The 15561-nt window shown below is 39.4% G+C and overlaps 1 protein-coding gene across 1 annotated transcript; it reads right to left on the reverse strand.

The window, feature by feature from the left end:
- Positions 1-1659: 1659 nt before the first annotated feature.
- LOC105248718 (calsyntenin-1) lies at positions 1660-15141 on the reverse strand. Its single transcript, XM_025407546.1, has 4 exons — positions 14670-15141; positions 9502-9781; positions 5159-5970; positions 1660-3659 (listed from the first exon to the last, which is right to left on the reverse strand). Exons 1-4 carry the CDS (start codon positions 14800-14802, stop codon positions 2008-2010), a joined length of 2877 nt encoding a protein of 958 aa, XP_025263331.1. The 5' UTR covers positions 14803-15141; the 3' UTR covers positions 1660-2007.
- Positions 15142-15561: the final 420 nt, after the last annotated feature.

Consider the following 15561-nt stretch of genomic DNA (forward strand, 5'->3'; position numbering starts at 1 on the left):
GCCGATTCTTCACGTGTCAAATAATTTTAATTAATTAAAAACGAATATTTATACCTCGGAAAAAAATTACGTAACATATGAAGCATCCGCTCTCTCTCGCGTTGCGCATATTATTCTCTATTGTTGAATATTAATTTAATTTTCCCCGAGTACTCACGGATTAGTTGGCGGATACGTCTTTTAATTAATTAAGCGGCCGCTTTTTTTTATTTCCGTATGCGCACACATTGTATACGGATATGATGCTATACCGATTACTTTAACGACGTTGAAGCACTATCATAAGATGCAAGTGAGATAATGTCTTTACTACCTTTTTCTCCCTTTTTTTCCTAATGAAAAAAAGAAGCGAGACTTATGTGTGTAAAAAAAAAAAAAAAGAAAATTATTGAAGGAATTAACGACTTAAAAATAAAAGTGGAAAATTGGGCAAGTTATCGTATGGCCCAGCCCGACTCGCGTTCTATATTGAAACGAGCGGAGCTTTCAGCTTGTTTCACGACTACCACGCGTCTTTCGCCGCCGGTTTAATAGGTTTACATGAGCTCGTAGCTCGCGCGAGCGCTTTTGATGAAAAATATGAAAGACGCAATTATTGCAAGAGAATTACATTCATGAGATCAAATGCACGTGAATCTTAGATAAGAGAGTTTAGTCGATAAGACGAGGAAGAATCTAGAATTGCCTCAACGCTGTTTCTTCGCATTTAAAACTATCGGCTACCGGGCCGTCCTGCCAGTAAAAAATAATAACGAAAAACAAACTATCGGTATAAAGTGGCTAGATATAATCGTAGCGTTAGTACGAGTAATAATAAAGTAGCAATAATTGTAGGATATAGAGTAAAAAGAAGAAAGAATAGAGTTAGGGATGAAAACAAGTCCCCTCGTTCTACTCTACCAATGATATATCAAGAATATAAATTAATAATTTTGCCGTAAATACATATTCCCGGCAAATGTTTAAGTATCTTCTGCGTGTGTTTTCGATTCTACCAAACATCGACGTGCGTTCGTAGGTAGAAAGAGTTTTAACTATTCGATAAAGCGTCCCGCACTCTTACAAATTTTTCCTGGCGCCTCAGACGAGTACCAACCGAGTGCCTTGTGTGTTTTATCGTCACTTCATTAATAATTATATCGACGTCGTCTACGAAAGGGGGACGGATGTAATGCGATAACGCTTTTCCGCGCAGTAAAGAGGGATAATAATCGTTTAGAGAATCGATCGAGCGGTACGAAAAGCACGTTTGGAACGTTTTAAATCGTAGTACTTTATATTCTGAAGATTCGAAAGCGTAGTAAATATTCTAATTTCTTCGACGCGTCGTGTGATATCTAGGATACGCGGGAAGAGAAGTTTCAACATCTTTCGGACGCAAATCGCGCTCCGAGAAACGCCCGTACACAGAGAAAAATGTATACTGTATTCAAGTAAACATTATTTATTTCAAGTATATCATAAGTTTTACCACAAGCATTAAATTTTAATTGAATATATTCTGAATTTTAGTAAGTGCAGTATTTTAGTCAAGGATATTAAATTAAAAGAAAAATTTCGTTTGCTTACTACAAGAGTTGACGTAAAGCAAGTTTGATTTTTCTTTGATACAATTTTACAATATTCTTGAAGAGAAAATAAATTCTTATTTTGGGTGCATGATAATGAGATTTTCCAACACTTGTGATGAGTATATTCGAAGATTATTATCAAGAATATATTCTTTGTTGAAGAAAACTATTACTTGAAAAGAGAAAAATAAATTGAGCAATCGCTTTTCTTGGCAGTAGAATGATATTTTTCTCTGTGTAGATAATGATCCGAAACTACTCCCGCGGAATAAACTCGCGAAACTCGCAGACAGAGCTTCGCGGGATACCCCCACGTTGTGGAGAAACGGTGGAGGAATTTTACGGAAAGCGGCACGCGGCCGGTACTCTTCTCAATGCCAAAAACCGCGAAGAAAGGGGGGGATGTGAATGCTCAGTGTAAAGATAGTAGGGTGATTTAAACGTCACGATGATCCCATTCCAGATCGTGCGGCGAATTGTGACGGCGGTGCCGGCCGTTGCCGAGCTCGCAATCGTTCTCGCAGTCGGAGCTGTCAAGGTCGTCATCCCGGAACGAGCCGTCCTCGGAATCGGAGCTGCCGGAGTCGTCTACGTCCTCGTCCCGCTGGCTCTGGTGGTGTTGGTCCTGCTCCGTCAACCTGTCCATCGGATTCACGGTGATGGCGAGAGCGGAGTCGTCCCAGGCCATCTCCGTCTCGGCGGCGAGCTCGTCACCAGCGGATCGTCGTCGTTTGGCCGCCCCGCGGACCCGCGCGGCGCCCACTACCGCCATCAGTAGTAGAAAACCGATGCAAGCGGCGGCCACGATGGTCACAGCGTGGCTGCTACCGGTGCCACCGATAGTTCTACTGCCCTCGTGAAGCGCGGCTGTAGCGTATTCCTCTGTCAGATCGGCATGGTGCGGCGAGAGCTGCGCATGACCGGGTGCCGGTTCCACGATTCTGGCGATAGGCGGTTCAGCAGGTGTCGGCGGAACGGTCGTCTTCTCCTTGGGATGAATCACAGCCAGGGTCTGCACGTATTCGTTGCTGGCGAAGCGACCGCTCAGTTCGGAGCAAGTGAGCTTGAAGACACGATCGAGATAGTAAGCCGGCTTGCGGTTCGTGTACATAATGAGACGGATCAGCTGCTGGTAATTGTAGGGCGAATCCGCGCCCGAGAGGACGACGCCGTCCCGATCAACGCGGGCGGAGATGTCGTGGAATGCGAGCAGGGCGTCGCCGGGTAATCCCAGACTTTCGTGATCGGGATTAAGGCTGGGATAAACGCTGACAGCGCAGGCGTCTAGTCGGGCGGCAGATCCAGCGGTGACACGGGCATCGGGAAATACGCGCACTCCCAGCCGGAAATCTGCGTACTCTCTGGCCACGTAACCGGTGCCGTTGACAGTGATACCCGGTCGAGGTGGTGGCAGTACAGTAACGTAGGATTGCACGGTTGGCACCGGTAGAGGCGTGTTCTCGCTGCCCTCGCAAACGATTGTCGTGTCAAGGCGGAAGTTACGGCGACCGGGTGTCGGGAAACGTCGAGAGTTGGAATAGCCGATACGACGCAGCAGGGTCTCCACGTTCGTGCGATTGTCGCCGTCGATACGCACCTCGGTCAGGTCGGAATTGGTCAGCAACTGAGTGCCCGGTTGCAGCAGATCCATGGGCGGCACGTGGATGCCCTCCTGGCAACGTCGCAGGCAGGAGAGCACTTCCGGCTTCTCGTTTCGGCCGACTAAGACGGAGAGGCCGGCGAGGTAACCACGGAAATGGTGTTTAGTCTTGTTTTCGGAACCTTGCCAGCACGCGCCGACTACCAGGGTGGTGTTGACGCCTTTGGCCGGGTGTAGAGGCCAGTCGTCGATAACCTCGGGATTCTTCTCGTCGGCGTGCCACTCCTCGCCGTCGACGTAAAGATTAACCCGCGGGAAGTCCACCTGAATCGCGTAGTGGTGCCACTTGTCGTCGCATACCTGGCCGAGCTTCCAACGCCACTCGGCGGCGCGGAAGATGTTGGGATCGCCCTCGGAGAAGTCGCGTCGCAGGAGCAAAATCAATCTGCAGTTCCTTATGAACAGGGCGTAATGATGCCTATTCATCTCTGTAATTGAAACGGCGTGCAGCATTAGTTGCACCTTTCGTGGCATCGCCGCGTAATAAAGATGCGCACGACGGCGACATTAAAGGGAGAGGAGAATTTCACGTGAAAGGAGATGAAGAGGAAAACTTAGCGAAGAGGAAGAACGAGAGAGATAGATAGAGAGAGAGAGAGAGAGAGAGAACATTTATACAGGGTGTTTCAGACCACCCGTACAATCCATTTAAAAACTAGAGAAGTGATTATTTCAAAAAAGTAAAAACATTTTCTTGACACCAATTGATTCCTCTCATTATTTTGTATATAAAAGTATTAAGGTAAGATAATCGAGAAATGAATATTTTACAAGATATTTTATGGTTTATGTAAAATTAAGAAATGATTTCAAGCCTCATAACTCGAAAAGTACTTCATGGAAAAATAATTTATTATAGTGTTTTGAAAAGCTCTCGAGGTAAGCTACAAGGATATGCAATAAAAAATAGAGGCTTCCATTTAAAAAAATGCACTTCCGGTCTGAATCGCATATTTCCGGCCGGAACTAGAAGTTGAAAATATCACCATTTGATAGAGCGCACCCGATTTATCAAGAAAATGTTTTTACATGTTTGAAATAACCACTTCTCTAGTTTTAAATGGGTGGTACGGGTGGTCTGAAACACCCTGTATAACTCAGGATTACATGTCGCGCATAGAGACCGGTATTTAGAAAGATTTGTATTTCAAACTAGGGGGATGTGGGAGGAGAGAGAGAGAGGCAGATAGGCAGGATATTTGAGTTTAACTCTTCGCGAGAGAGCGAGCGTAAGCGACGACCTATAAATGCGCGCGAGCGACCTGATTTCTTGCCAAAATTCATTCTCTGCAAGGATTAAGCCGCTTTGTTCGAAACTTCACGATAATACCTAGCGTTTCCGCGAAGCGAGCGTGTATATTTTAACGCTTGAGCGCACGTAATGTATTCTGCTAACAACGATTACGTCGACGAACATCAGTTGACATCGGAACGACCGATGAGCTTATCAGCTGTCTAAAATGATTATTGTCTCTCTCAGGTATATAAAGGAAAACTGGAATTATTGGCTTAGCTCGCTCCTTGTTTTCCTGTTATAAAGTCAATCAGGGTAATTGTAACAACATGATCAAATGGAACTTGACATAACTGATAGTACAGAGACAATCTTTGATTTCGTAAAATTTTGAAAGAATTATTTGAAGAAATATATATAAATAATGTTAAAATTAACGCTTTTGAAAGAAGAGAAGGAAATTACTTATAATAGTTTTCTTCTTCTTGAAAGTTTCTCATTAATAAAAGTAAAGGAAACAAAATTCAATGGAATAAATGAAGCGAATTCAACAAGGTAAAAAGAGCTACTTGAGCCGTAATAACGTTGAAAAGTAATCGTACGATTCAAAATAATAAATATTGATTAACTAAAAATATCATGCCGTTAAAACAACACAATCCTTTTACCATCGACTACTATATAAAACCTTACTGTGATCATCAGCAGCGCACAAAATATGCTCCTTAACGTGCGGATCCTGTCGTGGACGTGGTCGGTGCTTGACCCAGACGCCGATGGTGAACTTTTGCGCCAAGCTGTGCTCCAGCACGTCATTCGGCACAATCGCTGCCGAGTCCACGCCGTCAAACTCGAAGATCTCGTCAGCTTCTCTACCCTCGTCTCTAGACAGGGACGCTGTCCAGGAGCCCGTGGGCCCAGGAGTCGGTAGCAGGTCCACGCTGTCCCGCGAGGCGCCGCACAATTTCCGCTGGCTGCGTACCCCATAAGTATCGCGATCGCAGCCCTTGCCGATGTGATCCGTGGCCAGAGTCAGGGTGGCACGCACGTTTCGCAGGATGCAGGGCGCGTCGCAGAGGTCGAGTCTCGCCGAAGGCAAGAGAGGCTGCGAACCAACCCCCGCGGCATAGTCGACTCTCTCGGGGATGCCACGCCATCCAGGTGCGCACACGCGATTCACCTTGACCGTCACCATCGCCGGCGCCGATTGTTTCATGCCGCAGTCGTAGGCGACCACGCTGAGGATATAATTGTGCGAACGCTCGTAGTCCAGGGGCTCGGTGTTGCGAATGGCGCCCTCGTTGTCGATGATGAACGGTTGATCGGCGGTGAGGATCTCGTACTTACAGACGTCGCCGAACTTGGGCGTGCAGTCCCGGTCGGACGCCTCGACGCGGACCACCTCCTCGTAGAGGCGACCCTCGTCCACGGTGCTGACGTAGGCTGGCTGAAGAAATTGTGGCGCGTACTCATTGACATCAACCACGGTAATGTGAACGGTGGCGCTGGAATAATATCAAGGTACGTTACAAGGTATTATAGGGTATTACAAGATTATCTCTTCTGCACAGAGAAAAATATCATTCTACTGCCAAGAAAAGCGATTACTCAGTTTATTTTTCTTGTTTCAAGTAATAGTTTTCTTCAATAAAGCTATATATATTCTTGAATATATTCTTGATATATAATAATAATCTTAAAATAATAATCTTAAAATATAATGAATAAAATATATATTCTTAAAAAATGAATAAAATATATATGAATAAAATATATATTCTTAAAAATATAATGAATAATATATATATTCTTGAATATATATTTTTGAATATATTCTTGATAATAATCTTAAAATATACTCATCACAAGTATTAGAAAATCTCATTATCATGTAGTCAAAAGAAGAATTTATTTTCTCTTCAAGAATATTGTAAAGTTGTCAAAGAAAAATCAAACTTATTTTACGTCAACTCTTGTAGTAAGCAAATCAAATTTTTGTTTTAATTTAATATTCTTGACTAAAATACTGCACTTACTAAAATTCAGAATATATTCAATTAAATTTAATGCTTGTGATATATTTGCGGATATACAAATTTATAATATACTTAAAATAATATTTAATAAATAATAATTAATAAATAATATTTTCTTGAATACAGTATACATTTTTCTCTGTGTGCGGAGATGAGATATCGTAAAAGTATGAAGAATATAAGATGCATGAGAAGGTCTGGAATACTAAATCCTCCAAATTCTCACATTTGTATTTATCTCTATTTTTTTTTTTTTTGCAGTCGATATTATATTTCCTCTATTTACTTGGAAACAAATTTGTGTAATTTATTGATAAACCTTATGAATTAGAAACCTTTAAGCTTTTAAGCTATAAATGTATCAGACTATATAGCGGATTTAAAAGAGTTTATCCACCTATCAGGAAAGAGTATTTTCAGGGCGGATTACAGCCGAGGATTTGCAATATAATTCTACCAATCTCCAGAGTAAATTTATAAAAGAGATTTTATTTTCCGAGTATATAGAGGATATAATCTAATAATTTTTATGACAAAATAAAAAATAAATAGCAACTCTCATGCACTTGTATGCAATCTTTGCAAATTCGCAGTTTAAATGTAATGAATTTTCGAATTAATTAAAAGTTACATTTCACAAAGTGGCAATAACAATAGATTTGCAATGTCGATGAGAGGAAGCTATGTATTTTTGAGCATTTCCGCGTGTCACATGACGAGAGAGCTCGTATTGTACGTTTGCGTTAGAAAAGAATTTAAAAGAATTATGGCGGAACAAATACTGTCGATATATACTTAATGTAAAACATTTATATGACAGTGCCCGCTTTGGTGCGGGTATCGGAAATTTAATATGTGGCATACAACGGAAAAGTCAATAAAACGATATACCGCAGAGACCGTATGTACGAACGAAAAGGATTGAATTTCGACTCGGAATTGTTTCGTTTGCTGAAAACACACGTTCAAACAATAGCCGTTTGAGTTACATACATACTCGGGGAATCTATTTACGTTTGAAATTTTAGACACGGCTAAATCAATGCGTGGAAAATATGCCAGGAATAGAAAGTGTGCAGTAATAAATCGGACCAGGATATCGTCCTCCCGCTTGACCCTTCCGCATTAATATCATAATAATATCGGAGGCACATGTGGATATTCTAATTAGAAATTATGATGCGAAATTATCTCGGCGAGGCAATAGTGATTGAGCCACGCGATATCAGCCGATCGATATCGCCATAATTTCATATGACGGTAGTCGAAGTAAAATTTCGTTACAACGCGCTGCATGAAAAATTCAGCACGAAATCTTTCATATGAAAGCATCGTACATTGTGCACGTATGTACGAGATGTTTCACTATTGATCTGTCGATTCGTTGGTGGCGAGGTGAGAGAGAGATTCCGGTTGGAAACAGGGCGTATTAGCTTTTCACGGCGAATTATCTCTGCAATTGCGAGCTTCCTGTTTTTTACTCTAATTTCACCCACATACACTGCAAAATTTATTACTTCTATTTGTCACGAACATTATGTTTTTCGCACGAAATTGAAAAATGTTTACGTGATTTATGACTCTTCTATGCTTCGCAGTTCAAGTTTTACACAATATGCAGAAAAAAATTATATATATATATATACAATTACATGTCAAATGTAACAATTTTAATTTAATTTTAATCAAACGTAACATTTTTAACAAAGGTTTTCGACAAAAACTTCGCATTTCAAATTTCACAGAGATATATCGTAAAATCTTTTATTTTTAATGTTTTAATTTTATTATGTGTCACGTGAATGTTTTATTTCGAGAATTGTGTAACATTTATCGGGGCAGATCAGGGGCAAACGCGAGGGAATAGACGGCAGTTATTGTTTCGAGCGGGTGTGAAATCACACAGCCTCGTAATGAGAAAATTTGTGCACTCAAGCCGGGAGTTATTTCCTCATTTAGTCGATACACGTTTAGTATGGCATACACGGTGCGTCGGTGCAGACCGGAAAAATTGGCGACGCACGATCCGATGACCTACATTCGCAGAATGACTTATTACGATTTCAACTACAGATAAACACAAGATAAAACACGCCCGATGTAGTGTAACATACGAGACGTTTTGTTATAACTTTTCAGTTATCTGTAACTAACGTGTTATGATAATAATGTGATAGTGCGTATAATGTAATGATGATCATAATTTATACTTATGCATATCTTTGGACATATATGAAATTCAAATTATAATGTAAACATTATAGAATAATAATATTTGTTCCCTCCAGCCAAAAACATAATGAATATATTACATTTCTTTCTCGCCCTCTTTCTCTCTCTCTCTCTCTCTCTCTCTCTCTCTCTCTCTCTTCCTCTTATGCATAATAAATATGCAAAAGAGAGTGATTTCGTACGAGTATTTCGTTTGATAAAATGTCCATTAATTTTAATGAAAAAAAACCTTGCGCTCTTGCAAATATATATATTTTTAAATATTCACGAGCATTTGTGTGGCATATTTTTTTCAGAGGCCAGAAAGAGTTGAACGAAATATATTTATATTACTTTACAGCTATTGTTATCTTTACTTTTCAACAAAAGTTTCCTCTCAGTTATGTGAGTTGCAGTAGAAAAAGATAACTGCTTTGCATGAAAAGAGAAGCCCGAGAGATGGAAGTGTAAATCTCAGGTGAACTTATCTGGGAGCATCATAGATGGGGAACTTTTTTCAGCAATGAAGCAGTCTCGTGCTGAACCGGACTAGCTCTCGCAATTATAAACTTAAGTATATAGTTCTTCCGTATCGTTCATTCCGCTCTACTTTTCTCGAGTTTACTTTTATCTCGGGGAATTTTCTTGAGCAAATGCGCGTTTTTTGTGCCCTCGTTACTCAATACTCGAGTCGAGTATAATACAGCGAGCGGCTGGAAAAATTCGCTGTACGATCGCTCGAGCACGAAAGTGAATGTTGATGTCTTTACAGGCGAGTGCAGGACATACTTCTCGGATTGCGCTCCATTGCAGCCGACTGCGGCGATGTCGAACTTGTAATTGCGGCGTTTTTCGCAATTCAGGACCCGAAACGCCCGCAGCTCGGCCATCCCTTTCTCCTTCAGGACGATCTCGAACGGCGCCTCGCCGTGATGCTTGTTCGCGATGCGGAAGGAGCAAACTTTCGTTCCCAGGGCGCGGATCTGCGGCGTGACCTCGACCAGAGTTTCGTTCTCCTTGACCAGGCCATGATATCCGCTCTCGAGGCTTTCCAGGTCCAGTCGTGGAACTGCAAAACACGTGTACACGGTTAATCAACATCGATTCTCCTCGTTTAGCGGGAAAAAAAGGACTACCTCATCAGTTTCGCTATTTCTAATGGAATCGTGACCCTCGCATTCCTCGCAGCAGGTTTCGTTTCCTTCTCTCAGATAACTTTTCTCGGAAGATAGACCGTCTGATTTCATCAATCTTTATCTCGAGACGATATGACAGAGCCTATGATAGAGTGAATCTATCACTGAGGTAAAAATTTTTTTAAATCAAATAAATTTGTTTTCTTTTACTTTAAATGGAAGGAATTGTTTATTTCATTTAAGCGAAAGCATTTAATTTTAATTAAATATGCATGTTATTAAGTACATTATTTTCATTTATATATTTTTATATTTAAATACTATTTTCGTAAAATATATACTATAATTTATTAAATTAAATATATTATTGTTTAAAATTAAAAAATTTTAAATTTTTGAGAATAAAAAATGCATTTTAATAAATATTTTGTAAAATTAAAATAAAAATATTTCATTAAAAAATTTTTTTAAGTATACATATTTTTTTAAACATACGTAAATAAATAAATTAATTTAAGCAAACAGACGTTTTGAATACAAGTAAATACGTGATTAGTACCGAATAAATAGCTTTCTTGAGTTAACTAAAATTTTTTTATCTCAAGATCATTTTTTCCTCAGTGTACAGTCCCTCGTTAAACGAAAATGTCATTAAGGCCACTTCACACACGAATTTATTTCGCATAAGCACATCATATCTCGACCAGCAAAATGTCTAATATCGTTTTCTGCGATGCTTATTGCTTTTTTTCATTAGATAAAATCATTCTGGCGATATGTTTCTTGCCGTTGCACCGATGGATTTTTTAATGAGGTAAATCTTAAATTCCATCCCATCTTAACAAAGCTATTAAAAATTAATGAATCAATTTTACGTTGGTTAACGCGCATTTGAAAACGACCGGTAAAATCTACCGCCGCGTATAACAAGCGAACTTTTTAATTAAGCATCAGGAAATATTCCGAGCGCGCGGTTTTCGTGGACAAAAAAAGGAAAGAATGTAAAATTTAGCGGAAATGGGTTAAGTGAAACAAAAGAGGCAGCAGCCCGTTAACTCATCAACTTCTTCAACATACATAATGAGAATATTAAATAATATAGTTATAAACAATATAGTTGGAAGAAGAGTGTGTTTGTTTACGTTCGCAGTTATAATAAAATATTAATTAATAACGCTAAAATTTTCAGCAGCGCTCAAACAAGTAATGTTTTTATGTAAGCTTTCGCGACACAGTATGACCTAGAATCACCAGGTTATACATTTGACAGGTAGATCGATCTCAAATAAATTTTCTCTTGGTAAAAGTTTTAGCGGAATCAAAAGTTTTTAAAGTTCAAGAGAATAAAAGTAGAGCAAAAACAAGATAATCAATGATAAATTTTTATTCATACTCTTTGATTTAAATAATCTTATATATTTAATTCTCTTGTATTTTAATAAAATTTTAAAAATAAGACTGAAATATCAGGACATTTAATATTGGATATTTTTTATAAAGGAGTACGTGAAATATGGCATTTCATTGAAAATTTCTGGAGATACTATCGCGTTAATTATACCGAAAATTTGGGTGTGAAAATGGACGACAGTCCGATATGCTAAATCGGTGAATAACATCAGATTTACATATTTTCGCGATTATAATATGTGCATATTTTGTACTAGCACCGAGCAATTATTTATGAGCAATCGCTTTCGATCGTGGAAGGAAAGTCAATTATGGAACGTATGCATAATACGCTTTTCGATTATCCTACAATTATCGCTATAACAGATGCATCAAAATTGACATTTCGCTTTATAAAAAACCGTTTACGAAATAAAATCGTATACACATGGCGAATTTTTATATACGCAATTATAATCTGTTAATAATATACATACGTATCACGAGAGTTTACTACCAATAAACATGAATGTATAAACAATTTCCGCATTAAAAATCACGTGTAACATTTTTACGCGATTTCTAGCAATGCATGTGTGTAATTGTGACTCATCTCAGTATAATAAAACAATTTAATACGTAATAAAAAACAATTTTATGTACATATATATAAATTGCTAATAATGCATCGATCGCCGAAATGTATAAAATATTTTTTTACTTTAAATGAACTTACTTTAAAACCTATAGAAAATAATAATAATAAGATTGTAGACAAAAAATTAAAAAATTAAATTGCGGATAGTGTCGCTTAATTAACATCGTATCCCTCGTCGTAATGAGATCACCATTTAAATTCTGGCAATCTCATTATTCGATTCAATCGATGGGACATCTAATTTTAGGAACCGATAATTACCACCGCGATCGTTAATTAATTATTCGTATGTGAAATATACTTTGACATATACGGCATTATCGTATACCGGGACACATCAGGGTCAGCAAGGTATACACTGAGGGAAAAATTTTTTTAAATCAAATAAATTTGTTTTCTTGAAACTTTTGCTTTAAATGGAAGGAATTGTTTATTTCATTTAAGCAAAAGCATTTAATTTTAATTAAATATGCGTGTTATATTAAGTACATTATTTTCATTTATATATTTTTTTATATTTAAATACTATTTTCGTAAAATATATACTATAATTTATTAAATTAAATATATTATTTTTTTAAATTAAAAAATTTTTTAATTTTTGGGAATAAAAAATGCATTTTAATAAATATTTTGTAATATTAAAATAAAAATATATCATTAAAAATTATATTTTTTAAGCATATATATTTTTTTAAACATATGTAAATAAATACTTAACTTAAGCAAACAGACGTTTTGAATACAAGTAAATACGTGATTAATACCCACCGAATAAATGGCTTTCTTGAGTTAACTAAAATTTTTTTATTTCAAGATAATTTTTTCCTCAGTGTATTCATTCAATTATCGCGACATGCAAATTCACTACAGGAAGCTTCAAACATTTTTCAAAACGTCACGTATCATTCACGGATTCATTCTAATTTTAGTGGCGAGTGATTAGGAATAATTAACGATCGGCTCCAGGCTCTAGACGCACACGCACATAAACATACACACGTGCGTCGCGAGATGCAACCAAATATTTTTAACACGCGTAACACGATCCCTCTCTTCACGGACGGGAATATTAGATTCACATCACTTTACTTTTGGGCCGAAATCAGTCTAATTTTACTCCCCAGGCTCCTTTTTCCAACGATTGATGATTCACACCTAGTTTGTTATTCCGACGAGCATGACTAACAGCGTCATTCGGTGAATGATCGTAATCGAACCCCAAGTAATTGTCAGAGGGGTTTCCAGCCCCATTCTGCGCCAAAAGTGCATTTAATTATACAGATAAAATTACACGAGGTTTTTGAAACATTATTATCGTGTACCTTGACATAAAATTAACTCTCTTATTATAACACTTGGCAATTTAAATAAAAAGATATATAAAAAATACACGCAAGTAAAATTAATCATCTTGTAATATTTTGCAATTAAATAAAAAATAAGAAAACATAATACATAAAAAAATAATATATAAATATATAATATATAAAAAATAATATATATAATAATATATAAAAAAATATATAATAATATATAAGAAAAATATACATAATAATATATAAAAAAATACGTATGTACAAAAAAAATGTAAAAGGAAACAATTATTATAAAAATGTACATATCCAATGTCTTATCGAGTAACATGAGACGATTATTTATCTTCCAGATGTTATTACTATTCATCTACTATCACGCACTCGTTTTTTTGTTTATATTAGATTAAATTCGAGTCTTGGAATACTGCAGTCGATCATTTCCAGATACAACGCGAGGAGGCAATTATGTTAAATGCAAATAAAATAGGTGTAGTATGTAGTATATCATTATATCATTCTCAACGGCAATCTTGTGTCGCATCGAGCACTTCGAATTTTATCATCGCGTCGCTTACGAATGCGCGAATAAATTTCAGCCGCATCGCACAATTTTGCATAACCCGATTACTTTCGACATTTCGCGAATTCAGACACGTTAATGGCGCAAAAAACACACATCCAAAATCCCACATTTCGGCGAATGGAATTTTCCAAGCGCAAAAAAAAAAAAGAGAAAGAAAGAAAAAACAAAATTCAATCGCTCGTCAATAATTTCGCTCGCCGAGAATCGGAATATCGCGACACGGGAGAGATCGATTTTACGTAAAAATCACGGAAAATCTAAGCAGGCCGAGCCAGGATCCTACTCGGAATTTATATCCGGCGTCCCAATATCCTCTTATATCACGTCGCAACATCTGTCAGGGGAATTCGACGTCAACAATCGAGTGCGGCCGGTCGGATTCCTTAAGAGACTCCCCCGCATTTTTCCCGATCTCTCGTCTCCGTTTTCTCGCATTCCGGGACGATTCACGGGGACAGTGAGAGAGAGAGAGAGAGAGAGAGAGAGAAAGAGAGAGACCGAAAAAAAGAGCCGCTCGACAGGAGGAGGAGGAGGGAGCCGAGTTTAACAGCCGCCTTTCTTTTCTCGCCCGTTTCGCGGCGGCGGCGATATATCGACCGGGTGGGCGCAGTGCAACGTTCAACTCGTCGTATTGTGCAATGAGAGACGGGGCACGGTCAATGAAATCGCCATAACAGCTTCGGCGAGCCGCAGGTGCCGCGGGCACCTGCGGGTCGCCCGCGTCGCGACGTCCCCGTCCGCGATGACAGATGGAGAGGAGGCGCGTACGCGAGCTCCTCTCCATCTGTCATCGCCTCCGCCAGGTACGCCAGGTACGCCAGGTGGACGAATGTAGGCCGCCGGGGCAAGAGAGACGCTAAGACGGGAATCACCTCCACCATGATCGTTGCCGTAGGAGCTCGGAGGTGTCGACTCGAAGGCGGACGCGAGGCTCGCGTGGTTCAGCCCGACGCACAGGGCCAGCAGCCCGCGGAGCAGCGTGCTCGTCCTCGCCCGCGGCAGCATATTTCCTCCGCTGCGGCTCGTCCTGTCGGCCACCGTCGTCCTCGTCCTCGTCCTCGTCGCCGGACTGGTACCGTCTATCCGCGCACTATCCCAACGTGACCAACTTACGCACCTCGCTGCGCGCTTACGGCACTCTCGGAGAGCGATTCCCTCGGGAGGACAGATTGTTTCCCGCTCGCGCGCGCACTCGGGGAGCACTCCACTTTTTTAAAGGAGCATCACCGCCTAACTGCACGGGACGGACTCTCTCTCGCGCGCGCTCGCTCTCGCGACACACCGCACACACAATCGCGGAGTCAATATTTGAGCGGAATATCGATTCGCCTTCCCTTCGTCGGGAGAGAGAGAGGCGCTAGTGCCGATTCTCGCCGCGCTGTCCTCCGGTGGCGCTGTCTCCCGGCGCGCGACGCCTCAAGCCGCGTTCGCATGGCTTTCCTCCCGAGGCTCGCTGTATATTACACGCGAATTCTGAAGGTTCGTAGCGGGCAAGGGACGCTCTCGAGCCAACTTTCCGAAATTGTATACAATAAATTTATATACAATAAATTATTACAATAAATTTATATACAATAAATTTATTATAATAAATTATTACAATAAATTTATTACAATATTTATATACAATAAATGAATTAACTGTTGTTTTTCATCGATGGAGTCACGTAAACGTGACAGTTCAGAAATTTAAGTCTCATTTTCATAGCCACTTTTTTAGATGCGAAACAACCGCCAATTTTAAAAAATATATTTTACATATTT

This window comes from Camponotus floridanus, unplaced genomic scaffold, assembly GCF_003227725.1.
Source record: "Camponotus floridanus strain SB8 unplaced genomic scaffold, Cflo_v7.5 scaffold18, whole genome shotgun sequence".
Lineage (NCBI taxonomy): Eukaryota > Metazoa > Arthropoda > Insecta > Hymenoptera > Formicidae > Camponotus > Camponotus floridanus.